The sequence below is a fragment of the Saimiri boliviensis genome, chromosome 12, assembly GCF_048565385.1.
Source record: "Saimiri boliviensis isolate mSaiBol1 chromosome 12, mSaiBol1.pri, whole genome shotgun sequence".
Taxonomy (NCBI): Eukaryota; Metazoa; Chordata; class Mammalia; order Primates; family Cebidae; genus Saimiri; species Saimiri boliviensis.
In genome coordinates, this window is record NC_133460.1 from 15,364,629 (window position 1) to 15,391,182 (window position 26,554).

At 45.7% G+C, this 26,554-nt stretch overlaps 2 protein-coding genes across 12 annotated transcripts in view; one reads left to right on the forward strand and one right to left on the reverse strand.

The window, feature by feature from the left end:
- Positions 1-14,653, forward strand: part of ARHGAP17 (Rho GTPase activating protein 17) — a 94,710-nt gene extending 80,057 nt beyond the window's left edge. For 2 of the 8 annotated variants that reach the window (XR_745161.3, XR_012512744.1), the window contains 4 exons: positions 3,417-4,037; positions 5,152-5,199; positions 7,038-7,086; positions 13,768-13,855. Coding sequence is in view for 6 of the 8 variants with exons in the window: in XM_003930212.3 (XP_003930261.1) it covers positions 3,417-4,037; positions 13,768-13,898 (752 nt within the window). In the remaining 2 variants the exon portion in view is untranslated. Of the gene's footprint in view, positions 1-3,416; positions 4,038-5,151; positions 5,200-7,037; positions 7,087-13,381; positions 13,544-13,767 lie in introns of those variants that run through there. The other 6 variants (XM_003930212.3, XM_003930211.3, XM_010340796.3 and 3 more) reach the window with 5 other exon arrangements.
- A 1,581-nt stretch (positions 14,654-16,234) lies between these two features.
- SLC5A11 (solute carrier family 5 member 11) overlaps positions 16,235-26,554 on the reverse strand; it is a 61,390-nt gene continuing 51,070 nt past the window's right edge. For all 4 annotated transcript variants that reach the window (XM_039477907.2, XM_039477908.2, XM_074381909.1 and 1 more), the window contains 6 exons: positions 24,295-24,402; positions 23,882-24,032; positions 19,920-20,088; positions 18,695-18,910; positions 17,357-17,525; positions 16,235-16,531 (listed from right to left, as the gene is read on the reverse strand). In XM_039477907.2, the coding sequence (XP_039333841.2) occupies positions 16,326-16,531; positions 17,357-17,525; positions 18,695-18,910; positions 19,920-20,088; positions 23,882-24,032; positions 24,295-24,402 (1,019 nt within the window). In that variant the 3' untranslated portion in view covers positions 16,235-16,325. The remainder of the gene's footprint in view (positions 16,532-17,356; positions 17,526-18,694; positions 18,911-19,919; positions 20,089-23,881; positions 24,033-24,294; positions 24,403-26,554) is intronic.

The window sequence follows — 26,554 nt, forward strand, 5'->3', positions numbered from 1 at the left end:
CTTTCAGAACTTTCTGTCCCGTATCTTCACATGGTTTCTTCTTACCATTCAGATCTCACCTCAAAAATCACTTTTTCCAGCTGGGTGTGGTGGCTCACACCTGTAACCCCAGCACTTTGGGAGGCCAAGGCAGGAAGATTGCTTGAGGCCAGGAGTTGGAGACCAATCTGGTCAACATAGTGAAAGCCCATCTCTACAAAAAATTTTTTAAAAATTAGCTGGGTGTGGTGACACGCCTATAGTCCCAGCTACCCGGCAGGCTGAGGCAGGAGGATCACTTGAGCCCAGGAGGTCGAGCCTGCAGTAAGTTATAATGCACCACTGCACTCCAGCCTGGACAACAGAGTGATACCCCATCTCTAAAATAAAGAAGAGAGGCCAGGTGCAGTGGCTCACACCTGTAATCCCAGCACTTTGGGAGGCTGAGGTGGGCAGATCACTTGAGCTCAGGAGTTTGAGACCAGCTGGCCAACATGGTGAAACTCCGTCTCTACTAAAAGTACAAAAATTAGCCAGGCGTAGTCCCAGCTACTCAGAGGCAGGAGAATCACCTGAACCTGGGAGGCAGAGGTTGCAGTGAGCCAGGATCATGCCACTATACCCCAACCTGGCGAACAGAGCAAGACTCCATCTCAAAAGAACAAAAGAATTAAATTCACAGTGTCTGTCTATGAAAGCATGGTCTTTATAAAGCACTACACAAATGTTAGTGGAATTTCTACAAATTATAGGCAGGAGGGCAAATTCGGGTCTCCTGCTTCGTTGCAGACCCCCACTTTATCCTTCTTAAGGCTGCCTCTCTGGGCCACTGTCACCTTAATCAGGATCTCAGCTGATTGTTGAGGGAAGTTAGTCTTCTGTACCTGGATTCCAGATGAGAGTCTGGTTTTGGATTAACAAGACTGTTTTCCACATAGTCACATTCAGAGTCTTTCCTGCTTCCTGAAATCACAGCTCCCAGGCTTCTTTGCAGGATGAGTTTGATTTTTGTTTGCCTTCCCCACCACCCAGCACCTCTAAGGTGGTCTCAGACCAGGCCTCCCTTTCTCCCAGCCCCCTCCCCGACCCTCTGCTCCCATGCTCCCTCCCCTAATCCTCTTCACACCCTTAAATGTCAGGAACCATCTTTTATTCAGTAGGCATTTATAATTAGTACTGCTTAGAACAGAAAGCTAGACTTTTAAAAACGCTGATGGCAATCTGGAGTAGAGCTAATGTAAGCTGGTTGGTGGTTTCTGTGGGAAAAGATCCTGAGTTCCAGAGTTGAAAGTTCAGACGAGTATAGCAGAGTAGACTTTACCCTTTTTTCTATTTTTTTTCTTTCTTAGGTTTTTTCAGAAGGAGGGTCTTTTTCTGACACCCATGCTGGAATACAGTAGCATGATGCTGGAATGCAGTAGCTCACTGCATCCTCCAGCCACTGGACTCAGGTGATCCTCCCACTTGGGCTTCTCAGAGTGCTGGTACCACAGTCACGTACCACCATGCCTGGCCACTTTGTTTTGTTTGTTTGTTTGTTTGAGTTGGGATCTCATTATGTTGCCCAGGCTGGTCTTGAGCAATCTTCCTACCTCAGCCAGTCACATTGCTGGCATTACAGGTGTGAGCCACCAAGACTTTACCCTTTTTAATCCTGAATTCTGGGTCCGGAAACAGGCAGCCAGGGAATGGAGGAAGGAGGAAGAGGAAAAAGCATCCAGGGAGTCCACATGTCATGGGTGGAGTCTCAGTTCTGCCCCTTAATTGCTATGTGACCTGTTATCTAGAACATTGGCCCTCTTCAGGCCTCAGTTGTCTTCTCCCTGAAAATGGGGATAACAGTGCTTGCCCTGCAATGAGCTTATGAGACTTAAATGAGATAAAGTATGTAAATTATAATGTGCATAATTTATGTAAAATGACTTACCTTGGTACTGGTGATATGTGAACAGTGAAACATGTTCATTTCTTCATTTCCTTCTCTTTTTCTTGGGGAACCAGTACGATCTTATCGGAGTATGAAAAAGGCTAAAGTCTCTCGTTTCTGCCTACCTTTCCCAGCCCCAAACCAGAGCCCCAGATCTGTCGTTTTCCTTCCTGCCCTCAGTACCAGGTTGCCATCCCTAATCTCAGCTGGTGTAGGGAGGAGAGAGTGATGTGATTCAGCTCTCATTAGAGAAATAATCCTAAGGCAACTCCCAGTTTTATTCATGCTTTTGTCCAGGACATATGTGTTAACTCAAATGGTTCCAGAATTGGTTAATTCTAATAAATTAACCAATTCTGGGATTAGAATTTTATTAGAATTGGGAATTCTAATAAAACCAATCAAACTCTCAAGGAGAAGGTGGCTTGGGGACAGGGGTCATGTTATGTCAGGGTGAACCAATCATCCTTGGTGGTCCCTTCTGGATGTTCTTGCCTCTTTCTTTGTCTTCCCATGGGTTCCTAATGAGGAGGCTGCTAAGTGGGCTGAGGGCAGCACTTCCATGTTGGTGGAGTGGCCTCTGTTAACAGTTTTCTTTTTCTTGAACTTTCAAAATAAAATTCCTTTACAGCCCTTTCAGATGTTCATAATGTACTTAATTTTTAAAATAAACTTACTAGTTTGGAGTAATTTTGAATTTATAGGAAAGTTGCAAAGCTAATGCTGAAGTTCCCATACACCCCTCACCCAGTTTCCTCTGTTGTTAATATGTTACATGACCATGGAACCTTTATCCCAGCTCAGAAATCAACATTGGGCCATTCCCCTTTTTTTTTCTCTTTTTGAAATGGTCTTGCTCTGTTGCCCAGGCAGGAGTGCAGTGGTGTGATCACAGCTCACTGCACCCTTCAACTTCCCGGGCTCACATGATCCTCCCACCTCAGCCTCATAAGTAGCTGAAATTACAGGTGCATGCCACCATGCCCAGCTAATTTTTCTATTTTTTTGTAGAGATGGGGTTTTGCCATGTTGCCCAGGCTGGTCTTGAACTCCTGCACTCAAGTGATCCACCCTCTTTGGCCTCCCAAAGTGCTGAGATTACAGGTGTGAGCCATCACACCTTGTGGTTCATTACCATTAACCAGACTCTACATTTTGTTCAGATTTCCCTAATTTTCCCTCTTTTAGTCTCCTGTGGTCTGTGACATGTTCTCTGTCTTTCTGTGATTTTCTGTGGCCTCGATGGTTTTGGAGAGTACTGGTCAGGCATTTTGAAGAAAAGCCCTCAATTTGTTTGTTAGATGTTCTTCTGATGGTTAGACTGGAGTTACGGGTTTTGGGGAGGAAGACACAGTGTGGTGCCTTCCTGACCGCCTCTCATCAGAGGCATGTGATGTTGCTGTGGCTTATTACTAGTGAGGTTAAATTTGGTCTCCAGGCCAGGGTAGTGTTGGTTTTGGTTGCTGCCTGACTGTTCCTACTGAAAGGTGTCTTTTCCCTCTTTGTGCAGCTGTTAAAAAACCCGCTCCAGCACCCCCGAAACCAGGCAACCCACCTCCTGGCCAACCTGGGGGCCAGAGTTCTTCAGGAACATCTCAGCATCCACCCAGTCTGTCACCAAAGCCACCTACCCGAAGCCCCTCTCCTCCCACTCAGCACACAGGCCAGCCTCCAGGCCAGCCCTCCGCTCCCTCCCAGCTTTCAGCACCCCGGAGGTTCTCCAGTAGCCTGTCTCCAATCCAAGCTCCCAATCACCCACCGCCGCAGCCCCCTACGCAGGCCACGCCGCTGATGCACACCAAACCCAATAGCCAGGGCCCTCCCAACCCCGTGGCATTGCCCAGTGAGCATGGACTTGAGCAGCCATCTCACACCCCTCCCCAGACTCCAACCCCCCCCAGTACTCCGCCCCTAGGAAAACAGAACCCCAGCCTGCCAGCTCCTCAGACCCAAGTTGGGGGTAACCCTGAGACTGCACAGCCACATGCTGGAACCTTACCGAGACCGAGACCAGTACCAAAGCCAAGGAACCGGCCTAGTGTGCCCCCACCCCCCCATCCTCCTGGTGTCCACTCAGCTGGGGACGGCAGCCTCACTAACACAGCACCAACAGCTTCCAAGATAGTAACGGGTAAGTAGGAAATCAATGTTCATATTTCCCCGTCTGCTCTACATTACTTTTGTACTACTCCATTTTGATTTATGGCAGGTGTCAGCAGACTACATGTGCAAGCCAAACCTGTCTTGCAGCCGGTTTTTGTCATTAAAGTTTTATTGGAACACAGCTATACCCATTGGTTAACAAATTGTCTATGGCTGTGTTTGTGCTAAAACAGCAGACTTGGGTAGTCGTGACCAGAGATCATATGGCCCACAAAGTTGGAAACATTTACTACCTGGTCCTTTAAGTTTGCTGACTCCTGATGTTTTTAAGACCGATATACATTTACATTTTTCTAAACATAATGACTTTTAATCCAGGTGGAAGATGCTTTACAACATGAGCATGAACTTGATTTCTTAGTGAATTTCTCATTAAAATGCTTAAAGAGTACTTCTAAGTACTTCTAAGAGTAAAAATGTTCATATTAAGTACAGAATTTCAAGTGTAAATTTAAAAAACATAATTTATGCCAAATTGAATGCTCCAAAAGGGAGATCTCAGGACACAGTCATATCAGAGTGCTGGCCTCTAATGGCTTAGGAGGGAAGAGGCAAGATTTCCCTGTAGACCCAGTGGGAACCTGTTTTGAAGGTGGTGGTGACTGTGCAGGCTTTCGTGGACTGTGTAATGGTATATTTTTTATAGTCTAGAACATGACCGTTTTATTTAATTCTGATTTCAAAAATATTTCCATCCCAAATGCTCTAATTTACTGTTTAATTAAGGATGGATATTGGATTTTTTAGTATGGTAATTAGGGGCCTCAAATTATTTTTTAAAGCAGCCTAGTTTAAATTGTTCTAAGTGGAGGACTTTTGGAAAAGAAGCTGAAATATACCTTGGGCCTTTCCAACCATATTGAGTGACTTTGCAGCTGAAAATGTGCTAAAGGTTTCTATTAACCCAGAGGGTGACGGTTAACTGATTCTAAAAATATCTTTCAAAAACTGTTTTTCAGGAATATAATGCATAATTTGCACGTTATAAATGGTTGATAACTTTTTTTCTGATGACATCAAGAGCTGGATTTTATTTTGAAAACAGCAAAGCCATGTTGGTTTCTTTGTTTGTTTCCCAATAGATGCCCTTCCTAGTGCCCTCACAGGTGGGGAAGGTTTCCAGGACTAAGGTCTGTAACAACCCTGAGCAGCCTGCACCACAGCTCCAAATGCTCCTGCTTAGCTGTGTTCCGCATATGTGCTTTTGACCGTGTGCTCAGGAACAGCCGTTTGACCCTGTGCCCGGACAGCCAATGGGCCGTCCATTCTGTAGCATGTAGACGTTTCTTTATTTTTATCAGAAGCACTTTGAGCTGCAGTGCTTCTAATTCAAGGAGTAGATGTCAGTAAATCAAGAGCCTGATTTCAAGCCACTCAGCTGAGAGTATCTTCTTTCTTAGGGTCAGGCGCAGTGGCCCATGCCTGTAATCCCAGTACTTTGGATGGCTGAGGCAAGAGGATCATTTGAGTCCAGGAGTTCGAGACTGCAGTGGGTAGTGATTATGTCACTGCACACTGCATTCTATCCTGAATGACAGAGTGAGACCCTGCTTCTTTAAAAAAAAAAAAAAAAAAAAGGAATATCTTCTATATTTTTGGTGAGCCTCTTACCAGCATTCTGCTCTTCCCAGTGTGATTTACCTGTCACTGATGGGCTCACCATCCTCCAACCAAAGAGGACCCAGGTGCAGTCAGCATGGGAGGAAATTGTGTCCTTTGTGTCTTGAGCTTTAATTTTAAATTTTTGTATCTTAAGTGCAAGGTAACTGCATGGAGCTTCTTAATTTGATATTTTAAATTCTCAAGACTAAACAATTAAAAAAATCTTCCCCTGAATACTACTGAATTCTTTTAAATTCCTTTGCGTTCTAGCATACTTACATTTTGCTTTATTAAACCATACGAGCTTTTCAAAAGGCACTGTGAGCTCATCTAATTCTGCCGTTGGGTCTCCATGTGGACAGCATAAGGCCCTCATTATGTGTACAGCTGCTTTAATCAGCTGACCTGAGCCTTACGCCTGTTGTGGGCCCCTTAGCCAGAGTGCTCACAGCTTAGGTCTGAGTAAGACTTTCTGTAGGAACCAGAAGTGGAAAACCAGAGTGTAGCCTTCAAAACAGGGAGGAGTCCTGGGTGTGATTCCACAATTTCATGCTAGTGACACACCAAAATGTTATTCTCAGATGTTTCTTTTTGTTTAAAGAAAGACTGCAAACCAGAATTATTACCTGGGGTATATTTATTCTAGAATGTTATTTTACTGATCTGCTACAACACTGTAATGTACTGCCTATAATTATTAGATAAGTGAAATTTTACATTAAAAATATGTTTTCCTAAGATATTAGCTATTTAAAAGCCAATCTATGTTATAAATTCTCCTAACTCAAGAAATTCCAGGTCACCACAGTTATCTTTGTATTACAGAATTAACCTATACTATCTTAAATCCCCTGGCCTGCCATTGGAAGTACACAAAAGGCCAACATTTAGAATTTTTGAATCTGCTAGTGTTGATCATGTTGCTATTAACCATTCTTGGATATAGCCATTGGATTTTCCAAGGAGGAAAAGAAATATAACTTCCTTGGACAGGATGGTCCTTTATTATGGCATAATGTTTTCACTTAGAAAACTTTAGATGGACAGATTCCTGAAAACAGGTTATTCCTTTAGAGTTGGATTAAGTTAGAGTTTTAAAGAGTTGGGTTAAGGCTAATGGGATTAAGAGAAACTTTTAGGGGAGATTATTGCTGCCAAGCAGGTTTGGCAACCAGCTTCTCACAGCTCAGCACCAGCACTGGAGGATGCCAGGGTTCTGGCATCATTTTGATTCTCCTGTTAATTGTGAATCTGGAGAGCAGTAAGACTTTTAATTCCCATGTAAAAGAGTTTACATCTGCTATTTTTGAAGTAATAGATTTTAGCAAAGAGTATTCTAATTTAAACATTTTATTAAATAATTTAGATGTATGATCCGCCATATTCAGTAAGAACTGAGATTGGAATATTTAATGGTAAGGAAAAGGCACCTGATTGGCCAATGCATTTTTGCTACTTGATCATATTTGTGCACTCATGCCTGTTACTAACCGGCCACCCTAACCCTGCCTGCTTGCATCCCTACTAATAGTGCATGCACTGAAGGAGGACTGGCTTTGTTGATGCTTGCTGCAATCATTCAGAATACTAAGTGTGTGCCCAGACGTGTAACAGGTGGTCACAGGGCTGGCCTTGTTACTTCCTTAATTACCATTCTTTTCTATATCAGGCAGGCTTGAAATATGGTAGAAAAAACATATATCATGGAGTCGGATCTGACTGAGTTAGAATTTCAGCTCTTGGTATAACATTGGTGTTACATGAGCCACCATGCCCAGCCTATTTATCTTTTTTTTTTTTTTTTTAAGATGTAGTCTTGCTGTGTCACCCAGGCTGGAGTGCAGTGGCACGATCTCAGCTCACTGCAACCTTTGCCTGCCAGGTTCAAGCGATTCTCCAGCCTCAGCCTCCCAAGTAGCTGGGACTACAGGCTCATGCCACCATGCCGAGCTAATATTTTGTATTTTCAGTGGAGACGGGGTTTCACCATGTTAGCCAGGATGCCCTTGATCTCCTGACGTCGTGATCTGCCTGCCTTGGCCTCCCGAAGTGCTGGAATTACAGGCATGAGTCACTGCACCCAGCCACTATTTATCATTTTTATCTAGAAGATAATAGTTTTAATCAGAGATATATTAGAGTCACATGTCAGGGTTTTAAAAACTCAAATGCCCCCACCTGGCCTTCTAGGACCCAAACTCAGGAGATTAGGGATATGGCCCAGGTGTCCATATTTTGATTGAGTTGCACCACTTGGCTTTTTGAATCTCAGTTGTTTCGTGGGTTAAAAAGACAGTGCTCTGCAGAGGAGTTAAGAAATACATTCATAGAATTTAGCCTGAGAAAGTCTGTGAGGTGGTAGTCCACTGTACCACAGACAGACCAAATCACTCACATAATAGCCATAAGCCTGGACACTTTGCTGGCTAATTTCATAGGAGTGTTTGCTTTTTAAACTCTCACCCTTCTTATGTCATGAAAGTAATGCCTTTTTAAAAATAAGCATGAGTGGGGCACAGTGGCTCATGCCTGTGATCCCAGCACTTTGGGAGGCTGACGTGGGCAGATCACTTGAGGTCAGGAGTTCGAGACTAGCCCGGCCAACACTGCGAAACCCTGTCCCTACTAAAAATACAAAAAATTAGCTGTGTGTCATGATGGGCGCCTGTGATCCCAGCTACTTGGTAGGCCGAGGTAGGAGAACCATGTGAACCTGGGAGGCGAAGATCACAGTGAACCAAGATCGTGCCACTGTACTCCAGCCTGGGTGACAGAGTGAGACTCCATCTCAAAAAAATAAAAATAAGCATGGATATTAAAACTCTTGAGAAATGGAAATAAGAAGAAATCAACTGTAGCTATACAGTTGAAGAAGTCTATCATTTATATTCCACTTTTTTCCTTTTAGTTTTTCTAAAAGGCATGAGGTGCATGATCATAATTATTTGACATATACAGACTTGGATCCTGCATTTTATCTTACTTTACATCATATGCTCTTTCTCATGTGATAATGTATTTTTAGAACTATCTTTTTCAGTGACTACATGTTTCATCAAGCAGGTGTATTATTACTCCTAGTTGGATATTTAAATGGCTTCTTTTTCTACTTGCAGTTTATTTTTAACAAGTAGATATCATAAGTTTCTCATAGCCCTAGAAAACTGCTGAGAAATCATCAGTACCTGATAAAATTACAAAAATTTACTTTGACCAAAGAGGATCAAAGCCAGATTAGTTAGACTGTCATTCTTCTACTTACTTGTTTTATGTATGTTTTGCTCTGTCCCTCCCGGGCTGGAATACAGTAGTGCAATCTCAGCTCACTGCAACCTCTGTCTCCCGGGTTTAAGGGATTCTCTTGCCTCAGCCTCCCAAGTAGCTGAGATTACAGGTGGGTGTGGCAGCACCCAGCTAATTTTTGTATTTTTAGTAGAGATGGGGTTTCGCCAGGCTGGTTTCGAACTCATAGCCTAAAGTGATCCGCTCGCCTTGGCCTTCCAAAATGCTGGGATTACAGGCATGAGCCACCACACCCAGCCCCATCATTCTTAATCAGCCTAGCATTTTCCGTCTTTCCCAAAAGAGTTTTGTATGTCCTTGGGTGAGGATCCTGAAGGTGAAGACATTATCTGAGTAAATAGTGGTTTGGGTCTTAAACATTCTGGTTTATTGTAAAAAGGAAAAAAAGGTTGTTTTAGAAAGATATCCTTTAGAGCTTGCTTCCCCCCCCGCCCCCAACAGAGTCTCACTCTGTCACCCAGACTAAAGTGCAGTGGTGTGATCTTGGCTCACTGTAACCTTCACCTACCAGGTTCAAGTGATTCTCCTGCCTTAGCCTCCTGAGTAGCTGGGACTACAGGCATGTGCCATCATGCTTGGGTAATTTTGTATTTTTAGTAGAGATGAACCATGCTGGTCTCAACTTGTGACCTCAGGTGATCCACCTGCCTCAGCCTCCCAAGGTGCTGAGATTACAGGCATGAGCCACTGCACCCGGCCAGAACCTGCTTTTTAAAAGTACCCTAAGCCCTCTTTGGTTGTAAATTTATATATTTTCTGCCTTCCAAGGGCTGGTTTTTGATGATATTGCTTGGGACTAAGTTCATACAATAGATGTTTTATTTAAAAAAACAAAACAAAACAAAAAAAACAAGAGAGGCCAAGTGCGGTGGCTCACGCCTGTAATTCCAGCACTTTGGGAGGCCAAAGTGGGCCGATCACAAGGTCAGGAGTTCGAGACCAGCCTGACCAACATGGCGAAACTCCATCTCTATTTAAAAAAAGAAAGAGAGAGAGACCTCCGATAAAAGATTTTTTGTTTTGTCTGTTTTTTGTTTGTTTGTTTTGTTTTGTTTTGATTGAAATATACCTGTCTTGTAAACTTAGCTCCAAGCAGTATGCTCAAAGACCAGCCCTTCTTGGAATGCAAATAATACATAAATTTATAGCCAGAGAGGTTTAGAGGTGTTTAAAGAAAAACCAGATTCTTACAGGTGTCTTTCTAAATTAAACTTTATTTTTTACACAATCAGCCAGAATGTTTTAAGACTCAAACCATTAACTGGTGAAGGAAGCCATTCCCTGAGACGCTAGGTTTGAGAAGAAGAGGGATGGTGGTGGGGAGGGGGAGTTCATTCATCCTGCAGTTGTGCCTGTACCACTTAATTTCAAGGGCATATTTGGATCTGTTACTTGTCAAAGTGGCTGTCAGAATGACCTTGGACTTCTCGAAGAGGTGGGTTTACAACTGGAAGCACATACTCAAAATTGTTGAAGTAATAAGTAAATCTTCTAGAACCATACTCTTAATGATAACATTCCACTTCTAGCTCTTAAATGTCCACTTCTGTTTCCTGGATAAGATATTCAGTTCAGGAGGGAACCTGGGTTACATTTGTCAGAGCCCCAAATCTGTTCTGCCTTTGGGCTGAGGCTTGTTACTGGAAGTCATCCTCTGTTTTTCTTTTTTCTTTTTTTTTTTAAGAGACAGGGTCTTGTTCTGTTGCCCAGGCAAGAGTACAGCCACGTGATTATAGCTCACTGCAGACTTGACCTCCTAGGCTCAAACGATCCTCCCCAGTAGCTGAAAGGTGGGGCTAGAGGCATGCGCCACCACACCTGGCTAATTTTTGTATTTTTTTGTAGAGACAATCTCGTGTTGCCTGGGCTGGTCTCGAACTTCTAGGCTAATACCATCATCCCACCATGCCCAGCCTGTTTTGTTTTTTTAGATACAGTATCTGTTGTATGAATTTAGCTCCAAGCATATGCTCAAAAGCCAGCCCTTGAAGTGCAGATAATATACAAGTTAGTAGCCAGAAAGATTTAGAGGTCTTTCAGACAAGCCAGGTTCTTAACAGGTGTCTTTCTAAAACAGCCATCTTCTCCTTTTTACAGCATACCAGAGTGTTTAAGACTCAAACAATGATCTCCTCAGATAATGTCTTTGAGGACCCTCACCCAGGGATTTACAGACTCCTCTTGCGGAGGAAGGAAAATGTAATGTGAAGAACCAGAGTTCAACCAAACTGGCTTGGATCCTTTTTGGTCCATACTGGCTGTGTCACTTTGGGCAAGGAATAGAGCTTCTGAGTCTCCCTTTCTTATTTCTGCAGCCTTAGGGTTAATGAGGATTCAGTGAAACTGTGTGATAAAGTGTGGGTGTATGGTACAGTCTCCGGTGTAAGTAAGTGCTCTCTAATAATGTCAGCTATCAAGGCTGGGCATGATGGTTCATGCTGGTAATCCTAGCACTTTGGGAAGCCAAGGTGGGAGGATTGCTTACGGCCAGGAGTTCAAGACCAGCCCAGTCAACATGGTGAAAATACAAAAATACAAAAGAATCTCTACCAAAAATACAAAAGAATTAGCCAGGCCTAGTGGCATGTGCCTGTAGTCCTAGCTAATCAGGAGGCTGAGGTCGGAGGATCACTTGAACCTGGGAGGTGGAGGCTGCAGTGAGCCAAGATGCACAACTGTGCTCCAGCTTGAGCAACACAGTGAGACCCCATCTCAAAAAATTGTTTAGGCCGGGCTTGGTGGCTCACACCTGTAATCCCAGCACTTCGGGAGGCCCAGGCAGGTAGATCACGAGGTCAGGAGTTCAAGACCAACCTGGCCAACATGGTGAAACTCCGTCTCTACTAAAAATACAAAAATTAGTGGAGGTGCAGTGGCACACATCTGTAATCCCAGTTAGTCGGGAGGCAGAGGCAGGAGAATCACTTGAACCCGGAAGGCGGAGGTTGCAGTAAACCGAGATTGTGCCATTACACTCCAGCCTGGATGACAAAGCAAGACTCAATCTCAAAAAAAAAAAAAAAAGAAAAATTTTTTAAATGTTAGCTATTGTGATGAAGTCTCCTTCTGAAAACTGGTTCTATGCAAGTTGCCATCATTCTTTCTACTTTTTGTATGTAAACAAATTCATTGTTTTCTTTCAGGGAGTGATTCATGTAGGAATAGAGAGGGGCTGGGGAAACCAGATGGGGCAGGTGGGAAGCAGAGGAAGGGATTTCCTTTACACCCAACCACACGTTTCTCCCCCTTCAGTAAACAATGTGTTTGGATCATAAATAGAAAAATTCAGAGAGGCACAAATCTAGAAATTATCTGTTATGTATGAGAAAAAGAGAAAGAGCAGCTGTGGAAGGGCTTGCTGGCTGATAGCGTTAGCTCACCTGTGAGTACAGATATTAACAAGTAGAAATCTCATCCGTATGCACGGTACCTTTGAATCATGCATTCCTCGCCAGGTCATGTCTGTTCCATAGTTTCTGGTAAACTTAGGGCTGAGAAGAGATACAGGCTGGTAGCTCCTTGTGTTTTGTTGGGCCAGGATAATAGGGAAAGGATTGCCTTTGCAGTAATTTTCTTATACTAGTGTCGTCTTCAAGTCACAGCTACTTCTTTGCCTAAGGATGTAAGAACAGAGCATTGGAAAGATGGTTGCTCTAGATGACTTCATTCATTCATCCAAACATCAAAGCTACAAAATTTATTGAACATATGCTATTTGCCGGTCACTGTTTCAGGTACTGAGGACACTCTGTAAGCAAGACAGACACAGTCCCTGTCTTCGTTGACTTCCATTCTGCTTAGGACAAACCCAAGACATCGCCTATTCTGTACACACAGGCCACCTTTACTGCACTGTAGGCTGGTGCAATTCTGCGCAGTATAATTGGTTTTATAGTTATCACAAGGCCTGAATTGTCTGAAATGACATTTAGCACCTGAATTCCTTGACACCTTGGTACCTCCATAAATCTAGAAATTTCTGTGGGTTGTGTGCATAGGAAACCTTGAGGGACAACCCAGAAGTCACTGTGAGAAAAAGGATGCCCCAGAGAGTAAATAGATGTCACAGCTCAGAACTGTAGAGACAGGAGGGTGGAAGGGATGGGAGCTAGAACAAGTCTTCAGGCAGTGAGCTCCCCCAAAGTGCATCAGCGTTTTCAAGCTGTGCCTGTGTAGATGGGAGTAGATCAAACAGAAATACAGTCAAAACTAGCGCCTGGCAAGGACAGACACCTTGTCACTTTGCACCACAGCAAGTAGGGGAAAAGCAGCTCTGGAGCCTAACTGCGAAATGCCCCAGGAAGCCCACCTCCTCCTCTTGTTCCCTTACTGCTGCCTGCCATAGCTACCTCTAACCCAGCAAAGCAAAACCACAGTACATCAAAACATCTCTCTTCTCTCTTACAGCAGTTTCGAGGAGAGACCTCTTCCTAGGGCAGCCCAGGGGCCATCAGGAGGGTTCATCTCATCATTAGAGGCCTTGATAAAAATGAGGCTTCCTTTCCTCCATCAAAGCAAGCAAATCCTTTGAAAGCTGCCTCTCTACAGGCTGCCCTGGGCTCATAGCCAACAACATCAGAGCCTGGAGGTGGGGCTGTACCACTCAGCCACCCTCTGGGATCTCAAAGGCTCCACTTGGCTTCTAAGGGCTGATGAGGGCCTCTCGCAAGGGACTCTGTGTGCATGGGCTGACTTTGAAACTTCCCAGCCTCTCTCCTTCTCAGAGCACCCTCAGATGGCCTCTTGGGCGTTAACCCTTCATTGATATCATGTCTTCTCGTGTTTTTGTCCAGACGCCAATTCCAGGGTTTCAGAACCACTTCAAAGCATCTTTCCTGAAATGCACTCAGACTCAGCCAGCAAAGACATGCCTGGCTGCATCCTGCTGGATATAGACAATGATACCGAGAGCACCGCCCTGTGAAAAACGCCACCTCCCAGCCCTTCACCCCGTCCACCTTGGCAAATGGAGCAGGGGAAGGCAAACCTCTTTCTTTGCAGACCAAACAGTGAAAAGCTTTCAGTGGAGGACAGAGGAGGGCCTCACTGTGCGGGACTTGGCCTTCTGCACGGCCCAAGGAGAACCTGGAGGCCGCCACTGAAGCTGAATGACCTGTGTCTTGAAGAAGTTGGCTTTCTTTACATGGGAAGGAAATCATGCCAAAAAAAAAAAAACCAAAACAAAACAAAACAAAAAAAACAGAGAAATACCTGGAATGGAGAGAGTATTCCTGCTGAGATGTGCATCGGAAGCTTTTGTCTCTGCTCCGAATGCGGGCAGCACCTACAGCAACTTGGAATGAGTCAGAAGCAGTATGTTAACTATTTAATAAAATGCGCTCATTATGCAAGTCGCCCACTGTCTGCTACCTGGACCTTCATTCTTATGTATCAGGAGGGAGGCACTTCTCCTTCAGACTTGCTGCAGAATCATTTTGTATCATGTATGGTCTGCGTCTCCCCAGTCCCCTGAGAACCATGCACATGGATGGTGACTGCTGGCTCTGTCACCTCGTCAAACTGGATGTGACCCATGCCGCCTCGTTGGATTGCCGGAATGTAGACAGAAATGTACTGTTTTCTTTTTTAAACAGTGTAATTGCTACTTGATAAGGACCGAACATTATTCTAGTTTCATGTTTAATTTGAATTAAATACATTCTGTGGTTTATATGAAAACTATAATTCTTGCAGACAAATTGTGGAGAGTATGTGTGTACGTGTGTGTGTGTGTGTGTGTGTGTTGTCACTCAACCAAATAGAATTGTGGCTGGAACATCTTGGAAGAGAGGGTCTAAGTGTAGCTGTAGGAGTTTGAAGAAACAGCCACGTCACAGCAGTGAAAAAGGCCACCAGGTGCCCCAGAAACCTCTTAGCCTGGCCATCTCTTAGCACGTGGGTTCTGGTCAAGGCTGCATCCTTGGTCCTCTTGTCCTGGCATCCCTTTCTTTCCATCTAGAGATACTCAGACTTCAGGAGCCACTCACAGGAGCTCAGCCCCACTGGGTTGGTGCATTCATCAGCAGCTGTGAATTGCCATGGAGAGCCCCTTTACCAATGACTGATTGCTTTCGTGCCCTATCCAAGGCATGAAAATCATCCCATCTCTCCCAGGATTGAAATACTAGGGAAGAGCCGATGGGGAATTGGAGCGAAGTGAGGCTGAGGCCCTGGACGGCTGGTCTCATGATAGCACCTTCCCGGTGACCCAGATAAGACCATTTTCTCTTGGCAACAGAGCGGGACACACGCTGCCAGAGTTGGCTGCCCTGAGCCCTCTATTGATGAAGTTTGCTAGGTGTGTCTGTCTGCTCCCTCCGTAGAAGACATTGGACCTCTTTCCACTATGAACTGACTTAAGCCTGATTTTAAAAGGGCAACCACATTTTCCATTTAGTTGTTTTTTTTTTTTTAATAGCTCTAACTCTGTGGCCCAGGCTGGAGTGCAGTGGCACAATCAACTCACTGCAGCCTCCAAACTCCTGGGCTCAATCCTCCCAACTCAGCCTCCCAAGTAGCTGAGACTACAGGTGCATGGCAATATACCCAACTAATATTTAAATAATTTTTTTCTAGAGACAGGGGTATTGCAATGTTGCCTAGGCTGGTCTTAAAATACTGGCCTCAAGCAGTCCTCCCACTTCAGCCTCCGAAAGTGCTGGAATTACAGGCATGAGCGACCATGCCCAACCCACATTTTCATCTGTACTGTTTGCTCTGCCCTCAAAGTACTCCCTATTATTAATTACCTTGAAATTACCTTCTTATTAATTAGGTAATAACTACCTTATTAATTATCTTGAAAATATGCTCCTATAAGCCCATTTTTTGAGATAGCGTTTTGCTCTTTTTGTCCAGGCCGAAGTGCAATAGCATGATCTCAGCTCGCTGCAACTTTTGCCTCCCAGATTCAAGCGATTCTCCTGCCTCAGCTTCCCATGTAGCTGGGCTTATAGGCACACACCACCAGACCCAGCTAATTTTTTTATTTTTAGTAGAGACAGGGTTTCACCATGTTGGTCAGGCTGGTCTTGAACTCCTGACCTCAAGTGATCCACCCGCCTTGGCCTCCCAAAGTGCTGGGATTACAGGCATGAGCCACTGTACCTGGCCTAGCCCAGTAGTTTGATGTTGCAGTGAGCTTGACCATGCCTCTGCATTCCAGCCTGGGTGACGGAGGGAGACCCTGTCTTAAAAAAAAAAAAAAAAAGAAAACAGCTAAGTGTCATGTTGCAAATGGTCTATAAACACTTGGAAGCCTTGTGGTAAACAAAAGCTTTATTATTTTTTCTTTCATTTAAAAAATGGAGCATTGAAGAGAAACAGTTTGGACCCCTGGGTTCACCCCACACTAAGCAAAGTAGCCCCAGATAAAGATGGCACAGCTAACACAGAAAATGAGGTTGACATCCAGAAGGGTCTTCACCGAGGGGTTTTCTTCCAGGGAAACTATGGCGGGTTCTGCTCTGGCTGGGAGCTCTTCCTTGCCCTTGTCCTGTATTCCGCAGAGCCACAGGATGGCCTTCACCACTTTAGACTGCTTCCGGGTCACATCACCTAGCAAGAACCCAGCAAAAGAAGACCATAGAGGTGGTTTGTGTCTCCCAGAGACGTGAGAAGGGAACACTCACCAGGTGTGTTCAAGTGCTGGAATTACAGACATGAACCACCATGCCTGGCTGAAATCTTCCAAATTTTTTTTTGTTTGTTTGAGATGGAGTCTCACTCTCTCACCCAGACTGGAGTGCAGTGGCACAATCTCTGCTTACTGCAACCTCCACCTCCCAGATTCAAGCAATTCTCCTGCCTCAGCTTCCCAAGTAGCTGGCACTTCAGGCATGCACCACCATACCCGGCGAATTTTTGTATTTTTAGTAGGGATGGGGTTTCACCGTGTTGGCCAGGCTGGTCTTGAACTCCTGATGTTAGGTGATCCACCTGCCTCGGCTTCCCAAAGTGCTGGGATTACAGGCTTGAGCCACCGCGCCCGGCCAAAATCTCTCAATTTTTAAACGCTAATTCACATTTTATTAAAACTGTAGGTGGGCTAAACCAAAATATGTCTGCAAGCTGCCAGTTTAGCAGCACTAACAGAGAAGGCAAGTCATTTTCCTGTCTACCCACGTGGGGTGCATGAGGATGAAATGAACCATGTAGGCACTCAGCAAATGTTTGCTGTTAGTACCCATAGGAAGCTTCTGTTGAAAGTTATTAAAAACTCCTTTCCTATGGCTGGAGCGTGGGGACGGATCAGACACTGGAGCCAGAGGTTGTTAAAACTCCAAGTCTGCCCACTTTCCTGGCTGGTGATTTGATGGGGGGATGGGAAATCCCTTTAACATATAATGCTTCTCGCTGTAACGGAGGACAGAGGCTACTCACAGCTGTGGGTTTTAGACATGTTTTCTGGAACCATCTCCAACTGGACCCTGCTGCTGCTGGCCTCTGGCATCCCGTTGTGAGAGAGGTTAAGAGACAAAGGAGTTCCTGGTGGCCCTTGTTCCTTCTGGACCATGGGGTCATGACGAGTAAACCAGGTCAGGTGGCTGACCTAAGGAGCAGGGATGATGATGATATTTGTGGTGGAGGTGGGGGGGTTCCATCCTCTTCTCACACTCCCACCCCACACCCCACACTCAGCCTTTGTGTCTGAAGAATCTACTCCCAGCCCCACCCTCCCACCCCATCCTCTAACAAGCGTCACGTCCCTGTGCTCTTCAGCATCAGCGCACAGTTCCCCGACTCATTCCCATGTCTTTCTCTGATAAACCCCATCCTCGTGCTGCTGGGATGTGATTATCCCTCATTCTAATCCTCAGAGCTTAACCCTCACGCTAGAGTACTGCATAACCCCAGAATCAGTCGTTTGGGCTTATCCATTTCTCTGGCCACAGGGACTGAATTGGTTCATGGATGAGCATGTGTCCTAAGCTGACTCCATCAATGGGAATCTAGAATTTTGCTAGAAATTCTGGGATAGAAATGCTTGTGTTTACTTTTTTTTTTTTTTAAAGGGTCTTGCTTTGTCACCCAGGTGGGAGTACGGTGGCACAGTCATAGCTCACAGCGGCCTCAAACTCCTGGGCTGAAGCAATCCTCCTGCCTCAGCCTCCCTAGTAGCTGGGATTACAGGAATGAGCCATCACACCCTGCTAATTTTTTTTCTTTTTCTTTTCGAGACAGGGTCTTGCTCTGTCGTCCAGACTGGAGTGCAGTGGCATGGTCAGAGCTTACTGCAGCTTCAAGCTTCTGGGCTCAAGCAATCCTCCCGCTCAGCCTCTCTAGTAACTGAGATTATAGGCATGAGCCATCACTCCCTCCTAATTTATTTATTTTTTTTAAGAGATGGAATTTTACTATGTTGCCCAGGTTGGTCTTGAGCTCCTGGCCTCAAAGGGATCCTTCCACCTCAGCTTCCCAAAGTGCTGGGATAACAGACATGAGCCACTGCACCCTAGCCTTATGTTTACTTAATGATAGTAAAAGAGGATGATATATCTCTAGAAGCTACTGAGCTCCGTATGGGACCTAAGAATCGAAGCAGAAGTGAGAGATGGATTCTGATGACCTTTTCAGAGTCCTGAATCATCCTGCCCCTGAACCCCAACCCTGGACTTCTCAGCTTTTTGGACAGTCTCCTTCGCTTAAGCCACTTTGGGTCAGTTTTCTGTCACTTCCAACAAAAAGTCTCAGTGGATCTAGCCATCATTCCAAATGTACCATCTCCTTGGAGGGCGACTCTGTGAACCAGCTCACGGTGGAGACAGTGATGAGGGTGACTGTGGACAGGATCATGGAGAAGTAGAGGTAGTGAATGCTCTTCACCAGGACCGGGCGCTCATCTGGCTGGTCGCACCGAGGCTGCACGTAAATAAAGTCCAGGACCAGCCTAACCAAGCCCAGGAGCAGGCCCGAGATCAGGCCCCAGAAGGCACCCTGCAAAATCAGAACAAGATCATCTTAGAGATGCCAAGGGCTCTGGCCTCCAGGAACCTCAAGGAGCATCTCCAGGGCTTGTCTTTCTTGTGGCGGTCACTCCACATGTGGATCCGCAATTTGGAAAGGCTCTGCCCTACTTACCCATTTACCTTTAATAATCAATTACCAATAATTTACTAGCTCCCTCTTAATTTAGCTTCCCTGTTCAATAACAAAAAATGATGCATCGAGATACTTTTAAGAACCTCTGTCACCCAGGCTGGAGTGCAGTGGCACGATCTTGGCTCACTGCAACCTCCGCACCACCCAGGATCAGGAAATTCGCCTGCCTCAGCCTCCCAAATAGCTGGGATTACAGGCACACTCCACCACACCCAGCTAATTTTTGTATTTTTAATTAAAATGGGGTTTCACCATATTGGTCAGGCTGGTCTTGAACTCCTGACCTCGTGGTCTGCCCACCTTGGCCTCCCAAAGTGCTGGGATTACAGGTGTGAGCCACTGTGCCCGGCTGAGAACCTCTCTCTTTTTTTTTTTTTTCTTTTTTGAGACAGTCTCTCACTCTGTCACCCAGGCTGGGGTGCAGTGGCGTGGTCTTGGCTCACCGCAACCTCCACCTCCTGGGTTCCACTGATTCTCCTGCCTCAGCCGCAGAGCAGCTGGGATTACAGGCAGACACCACCATACCTGGCTAATTTTTGTATTTTTACTAGAGATGAGGTTTCACTATGTTGGCCAGGCTGGTCTCAAACTCCTGACCTCAAGTGATCTGCCCACCTTGGCCTCCCCAAGTGCTGGGATTCCAGGTGTGAGCCACTGCACCGGCCCTCTCATTGCTTTTTTGCAAAGTTCAGATAAACACCCTCCCTGTATCTTCCACCATGGAACACCCTGTTGACACCCAAGTCCAGCCTGTGTCATCCTCCAGTGCCCTCCCCTCCTATCCTGTCTCAGTCCTTAAGGGGCAGCACTTGGTTCTGGCATAGTGGGAGCTGTCCAGAGCTACCTTTTCGTTGGTCCTCTTCCAGAAACATCCCATGATGAAGACTACCGCCACGGGCGGCTGCAGGTAGGAGCTGATGGACTGGATGTAGATGAAGAGCTGGCCACCCTGGCTGGCCTGGACCACAGGGATCCAGAGGATGGAGACCAGGACCAACAGCATCACAAACACCCTGGTGCCAGCGAGAGGCACAAATTAGCATCATCTTCCCTAAACATTTACTCCTCTCTCTCTCTCTCTCTCTCTCTCTCTCTCTCTCTCTCTGTCTCTCTAAATAGCTAGGGTCTTGTTCTGTTGCCAAGGCTGGGGTGCAGTAGAGAGAGTATAGCTCACTGCAGCCTCCAACTCCTGGGCTCAAGTGATCCTCCTGCCTCAACCTCCCGAGTAGCTGGGACTACAGACACATGCCAACACTCCTAGCTTATTTTTATTATTTTAATTTTCTCTGTCTTTTCTCTCTCTCTCTCTCTCTTTCTTCCTTCCTTCCTTCCCTCTCTCCCTCCCTCCTTCCCTCTCGATCTCACTCACTCTCTCTCTCTCTTTTCTGAGACAGAGTTTCTTCCTATTGCCCAGGTTGGAGTGTAGTGGCGTGATCTCAGCTCACTGCAACCTCCGCCTCCCGAGTTCAAACGATTCTCCTGCCTCAGACTCCTGAGTAGCTGGGATTACAGGTGCCTGCTAGCATGCCCAGCTAATTTTTGTATTTTTAGTAAATACAGGGTTTCACCATGTTGGCCAGCTGATCTCAAACTCTTGACCTCGTGATCCACTCTCCTTGGCTTCCCAAAGTGCTGGGATTTCAGGTGTGAGCCACCACACCTGGCTGAGATAGTCTTGCTCTGTCACCTAGGCTGGAGTGCAATACTCACGGGAACCTCTGCCTCCCGGGTTCAAGTGATTCTCCTGCCTCAGCCTCCCAAGGGGCTGGGACTACAGGCACATGCCACCACGCCAAACTAATTTTTTTATTTTTAGTAGAGACAGGTTTTCACCATGTTGGCCAGGGTGGTCTCAAACTCCTGACCTCAGATCATCCACCTGCCTCAGCTTCCTAAAGTGTTGGGATTACAGGTGTGAGCCACCACACCAGCCTCTATTACTTTAGTTTTCATTTTATTTTCTTTTCCTTTCTTTTCTTTTGAGACGGAGTCTTGCTCTGTTGCCCAGGCTGGAGTGCAGTGTCGTGATCTCAGCTCACAGCAAGCTCCACCTCCTGGGTTCGAGTGATTCTCCTGCCTCAGCCTCCTGAGGGAATACAGGCACATGCCACCACGCCCGGCTGATTTTTGTGTTTTTGGTAGAGATGAGGTTTCACCATGTTGGTCATGCTGGTTTCGAACTCCTGACCTTGTGATCTGCCTGCCTTGGCCAAAGTGCTGGGATTACAGGCATGAGCCACCGCGTCCGGCCAATTTAATTTTGTATTCTTACTGAGACAGGGTTTCACTGTCACCCAGGCTGAAGTGCAGTGGCACGACCATGGCTCACTGCAGCCTCCATCTCCTAGGCTCAAGTAATCTTCTCACCTAAGCCTCCCAAGTAGCTGGGACTACAGGTGTGCACCATCATGCCCAACTTACATATATATATATATATATATATATATATATATATATATATATATTTTTTTTTTTTTTTTTTTTTTTTTTTTTTTTTGAGACAGAGTTTTGCTCTTGTTACCCAGGCTGGAGTGCAATGGTGCGATCTCGGCTCACCGCAACCTCCGTCTCCTGGGTTCAGGCAGTTCTGCCTCAGCCTCCTGAGTAGCTGGGATTACAGGCACGAGCCACCATGCCCAGCTAATTTTTTGTATTTTTAGTAGAGATGGGGTTTCACCATGTTGACCAGGATGGTCTCGATCTCTCGACCTCGTGATCCACCCACCTCAGCCTCCCAAAGTGCTGGGATTACAGGCTTGAGCCACCGCGCCCAGCCTGTTTTTTTTTTTTTTTTTTTAAGAAATGACCATGTTTTCCAGGCTGGTCCTGAACTCCTGGCCTCAAGTGATCCACCCGCCTTGGCCTCCTAATGTGCTGGGATTACAGGTGTGAGCCACTGCACCTGGCCTTTTTATTTTTATTTTTTTGGAGATGGAGTTTCACTTTGTTCCTCATAATCATCTGAAACTCTTGGGCTCAAGTGGTTCTCCTGCCTCAGACTCTTAAAGTGCTGGAATTACAGATAGAAGCCACTGCTCCCAGCCTCTATCTTAAAAAAAGAAAAAAAAATATTTATTGAGGGGCTGGGAGTGGTGGATTATACCTATGGTCCCGGCTACTCCAGAGAGTCACTTGAGCCCAGGAGTTTGAGGCTGCAGTGAGCTGAGATCACACCACTGCACTTCAGGCTGGGTGATACAGAGAGAGACCTTTTCTCAACAAACAAAAACCATGTATTGAAGTATAATTTACATGCCATGAAATCCACCCAATGTACATGTGCCATCCAATGGCTTTTAGTAAATCTGTAGAGCTGTGCAACCATCACCAAACTCTAGACAGAACATCCATCACTCCAGAAAGCTTCTGGCACCCATTCACAGTTACTTCTGGCTCGCACCCTAAGCAACCACTTGTCTGCTTTCTGTCTCCATGGGTTTGCCATTTCTGGACATTTCCTATAAGTGGTATCATATGGTATGTGGTCTTTTGCATCTGATTCTTTCACTAAGCATAATGTTCGAAGTTTATCCACGTTGGAAGATGTGCTGGCATTTCATTCCCTTTTATTATTGAAAAGTATTCCATTGTCATGGATATACCATTGTTTATTTTTTGCCACTCGGTGGACATTTGGATTTTTCTATTTTCGGTTCTTATGAATAGTGCTTCTTCTTTAAAACATTTTTTTTAAATAAAGATGGGGTCTCACTATGTTGCCCATGCTGGTTTTAAGCTCCTGGGCTCAAATGATCCTCCCACCTCAGCCTCCTGAATAGCTGAGACTATAAGCACACACCAGCATATATGCCTATTTTTTTTTATTTTTATTTTGAGATGGGGTCTTGCTATGTTGCCCAGGCTGGTCTCAAACTCCTGGCCTCAAGCAATCCTCCCACCTGCCCCCCACCAAAGTGCTGGGATTGTAGGCATGAACCACCTGCCTGGCCTTTTTTTTTTCTGAATTGTGTTTTGGCATCATATCAAAGAATGTTTTTCCTAACCCAAGGTGGAGACAGCCTCAAGGTGCATCTTCCTGAGAGACTGAGCCCCAAGGTGCTTATTTGCCTATGTTTTCCATAATATTCACATGCCATTCATTTCAGTCATTTTAGTTCCTCCCATTAGCCATTAGGACTTTGCAGAAACCTTTTCCCCAATCCCCAAAACACCTTTCTCCCTTTTACCTGGCTAACTCCTATGCATCCCTCAGCTCCCAATCCAGGTTGGGTGTTCCTCCTCTAAATCTCCAGGTCTCCTGACTCCCCTGTCATAACTGCCATTGGGTTGTAGTTATTTGTTTTTTTGTGTACTGGAGTGCAGTGACGTGCCTCCAGTACACAAATCGCCTCTAGATTCAAGCAATTCTCCTTCCTCAGCCTCCTGAGTAGCTGGGATTACAGTCGTGCGCCACCACTGCTAGTTTCTGTAGTTTTAATAGAGACGGGATTTCACCATATTGGCTGGTCTTGAACTCCTGACCTCAAGTGACCCACCCCTCTCGGCCTCCCAAAGTGCTGGGATTACAGGTGTGAGCCACCGCACTCAGCTGAGTTATAATTATTTGCTTATTCTCCTCCTTCCCTAGCTCCATGAAGGCGAGAACTGAGCCCTTTCATGGTTATCTGCCCTGTGCCTGGTCCACAGTAGGTGCTCGCTGACCATCTCCTGAATGAATGAATGTCTTGCACGTGGAGTCCTAATGCTCTTCAGCCTGGGTAAGTTGCTGGCTGGACCTGGACTTTGCCTCTGGGTGGGCTCAGCTCTCTCTTCCCCCTGCCCTGGCCCCACCCAGTGGGGACTTACCTGCCCACAATCATGAGCTCCTTCTCAGATGCCTGAGGCCGGAGGTGATTCCAGAGGTCCATGGTGAAGATGGTGCTGGCACTGTTAAAGATGGAGGTGAGGGAGGACATGAGAGCCGCCACCATCACAGCCATCATCAGCCCACGGAGCCCTGGGGGGTGGAAGGGAGGTCATGGGCCTTGGTCCTTTTCTGCCAAAGCAGCCAATCCCGGTGGGCTCAACTGGAGGAGGCAGAACCTCAGGGAGGATGGCGGGGCAGAGCTTCCTGCAGGACTTAGCCTTTCTTTGGGGAGCCTAGAGCCTGTTCCTAACCCCAGCCCTCCCTTCTTGACCCTGCTTTAGATCAGAGCCCAGCCAGTCATCTCCTTTCTGGGTGCTCCAGGGGACTTGATTCAGGGGCGAGAGGACATTACCTGTGGGCAGGAGTTCCAGCACGAGTTTGGGATACGCGATGTCAGAACAGCCTGAGGGGTTGCTGCAGACCTTCTGGCAGATCTCTGGATCTGCACAAGCCACTTGATCTATGGAGGAAACACAGGCCCAGAGCTGAGCAGCCAGGACCCCACAGACTCAGGCCCAGGCAACATGGGGACAGACATAAGTTTATTATATAGAAGTTTATAGCTCAATGAAATAAAGGAGGGTCTAGACTTTATAAGCTGTGACCCTGTTACTTAAGCTTTCTGAAGTGAATTGCCCTATTTGTAAAACTAGGATAATAACATGACTTTACAGGAAGTGCTGGAAAAGCTTTAGCTATTGTTATCATAATCCAGATAAAGACACCTAGTGGCCAGCTTTTTTTTTTTTTTTTTTTTTTTTTTTGAGACGGAGCCTCTTGCTCTGTCGCCCCAGGCTCACTGCAACCTCCACCTCCTGGGTTCAAGTGATTCTCCTGCCTCAGCCGCCCCTGAAGCTGGGATTACAGGCACACACCACCAAGCCCGCCTAATTTTTTTTTTTTGTAGAGATGGGGTTTTGCCATGTTGGCCAGCCTGGTCTTGAACTCCTGACCTCAAGTCATCTACCCATGATTGTTAACTCACTGTTCAGTAACAGCTGCTTACCTGTCCTGGGTTAATGAATCATTTCTATACAGAGAAGTCAGAATGCTTCACACCCACTGATGTCTGAAATAAGATGCCTCTAGCCCAGTCAAATCCCAACTTAGCACAAAACCTTTCTTCCACAAACCCAACATTAACTCAAGCTTCACTGCGACTCAGGGCCTGCAGCAAGCTTTGTACATACACCTCATTTAATTTTCATAACTCTACGGGGAAGATGCTGGTATTATCCCTATCGTAAAGACAGATAAACTGAGGCCCAGAAGTTAAATAGTTTCTCCAGATTATATTGCCAGTAAGTGTTATGGCCAAGAGGCAAACCCTTAGTTTATTACAAAGCTCAAGTAGAGAAGATTGGCTTTGTAAATACTGCATTTCTAGACTGTGTGTGTGTGTGTATGTGTGGTTTTTTGTTGTTTGTTTTGTTTTTTGAGACAGGGTCTTGCTCTGTCCCTCAGGCTGGAGTTCAGTGGTGTGAACTTGGCTTACTGCCATCCCAGCTTCCCAGGCTCGAGTGATTCTCTTGCCTTAGCCTCCTGAGTAGCTGGAATTACAGATATGTATCACCACGCCCAGCTAATTTCTTTTTCTTTTAATTAATTAATTTTTTATTTTTTATTTTTTCTTGAGCCCAGACGAGTGCAATGGTACAATCTCAGCTCACTGCCACCTCTGCCTCCAAGTTAACTGATTCTCCTGCCTCAGCCTCCCAGCTTGTAGCTGGTATTACAGACATGCCACCACACCGGCTACTTTTTTTTTCTTTTTAGTAGAGATGTGGTTTCATTATGTTGCCCAGGCTGGTCTCCAACTCCTGGCCTCAAGTGTTCCTCCTGCCTTGGCTTCCCAAAGTGCTGGGATTGTGTTTTGAGGGTTGTTTTGCTTCTCTCTTAATTTTCATATAAAGTTTCTTGAAAAATATGTGCCATTTCTCATGGATGAAGCTGGAAAGCATCATTCTCTTCAAATTAACACAGGAACAGAAAACTAAACACTGCATGTTCTCACTCAGAAGTGGGAGTCAAACAACGAGAACACATAGACACAGAGAGAGGAACATCACACACTGGGGCCTGTCGCGGGGTGGAGGGCGAGGGGAAGGAGAGCATTAGGACAAATACCTAATGCATGCGGGGCTTAAAACCTAGATGATGGGTTGATGGGTGCAGCAAACCACCATGGCGCAGTATACCTATGTAACAGACCTGCGCTTTCTGCACATGTATTTCAGAACTTAAAGTTTAATTAAAAAATAAAACATGCCAGTTTTCAGATGGACTTAGTGGAAGAGGGTTTTTTCCAGGCTCACAAGAACTCAGGATCAGAACATACTTTTAGGCAGCTGTGGACCTAGTTGAAGATTTATGAAGGAGCTGGTGGAGCTATCATGGCGAGAGAAGTCCACATAGGGAGGCAGAGTGCTTGGCCCTGGGGTTTAGGAGCACTTTAGGCCTGGGATTCTTGACCTTCTAGTGGACTTGTTAATAAACGTGGGCTGGCACAGACATATGAAAAAATGCTTAACATCACGAATCATCAAGGAAATGTAAATCAAAACATTATCTCACCCTAGTTAGAATGGGAATCATCAAAAAGACAAAACCTA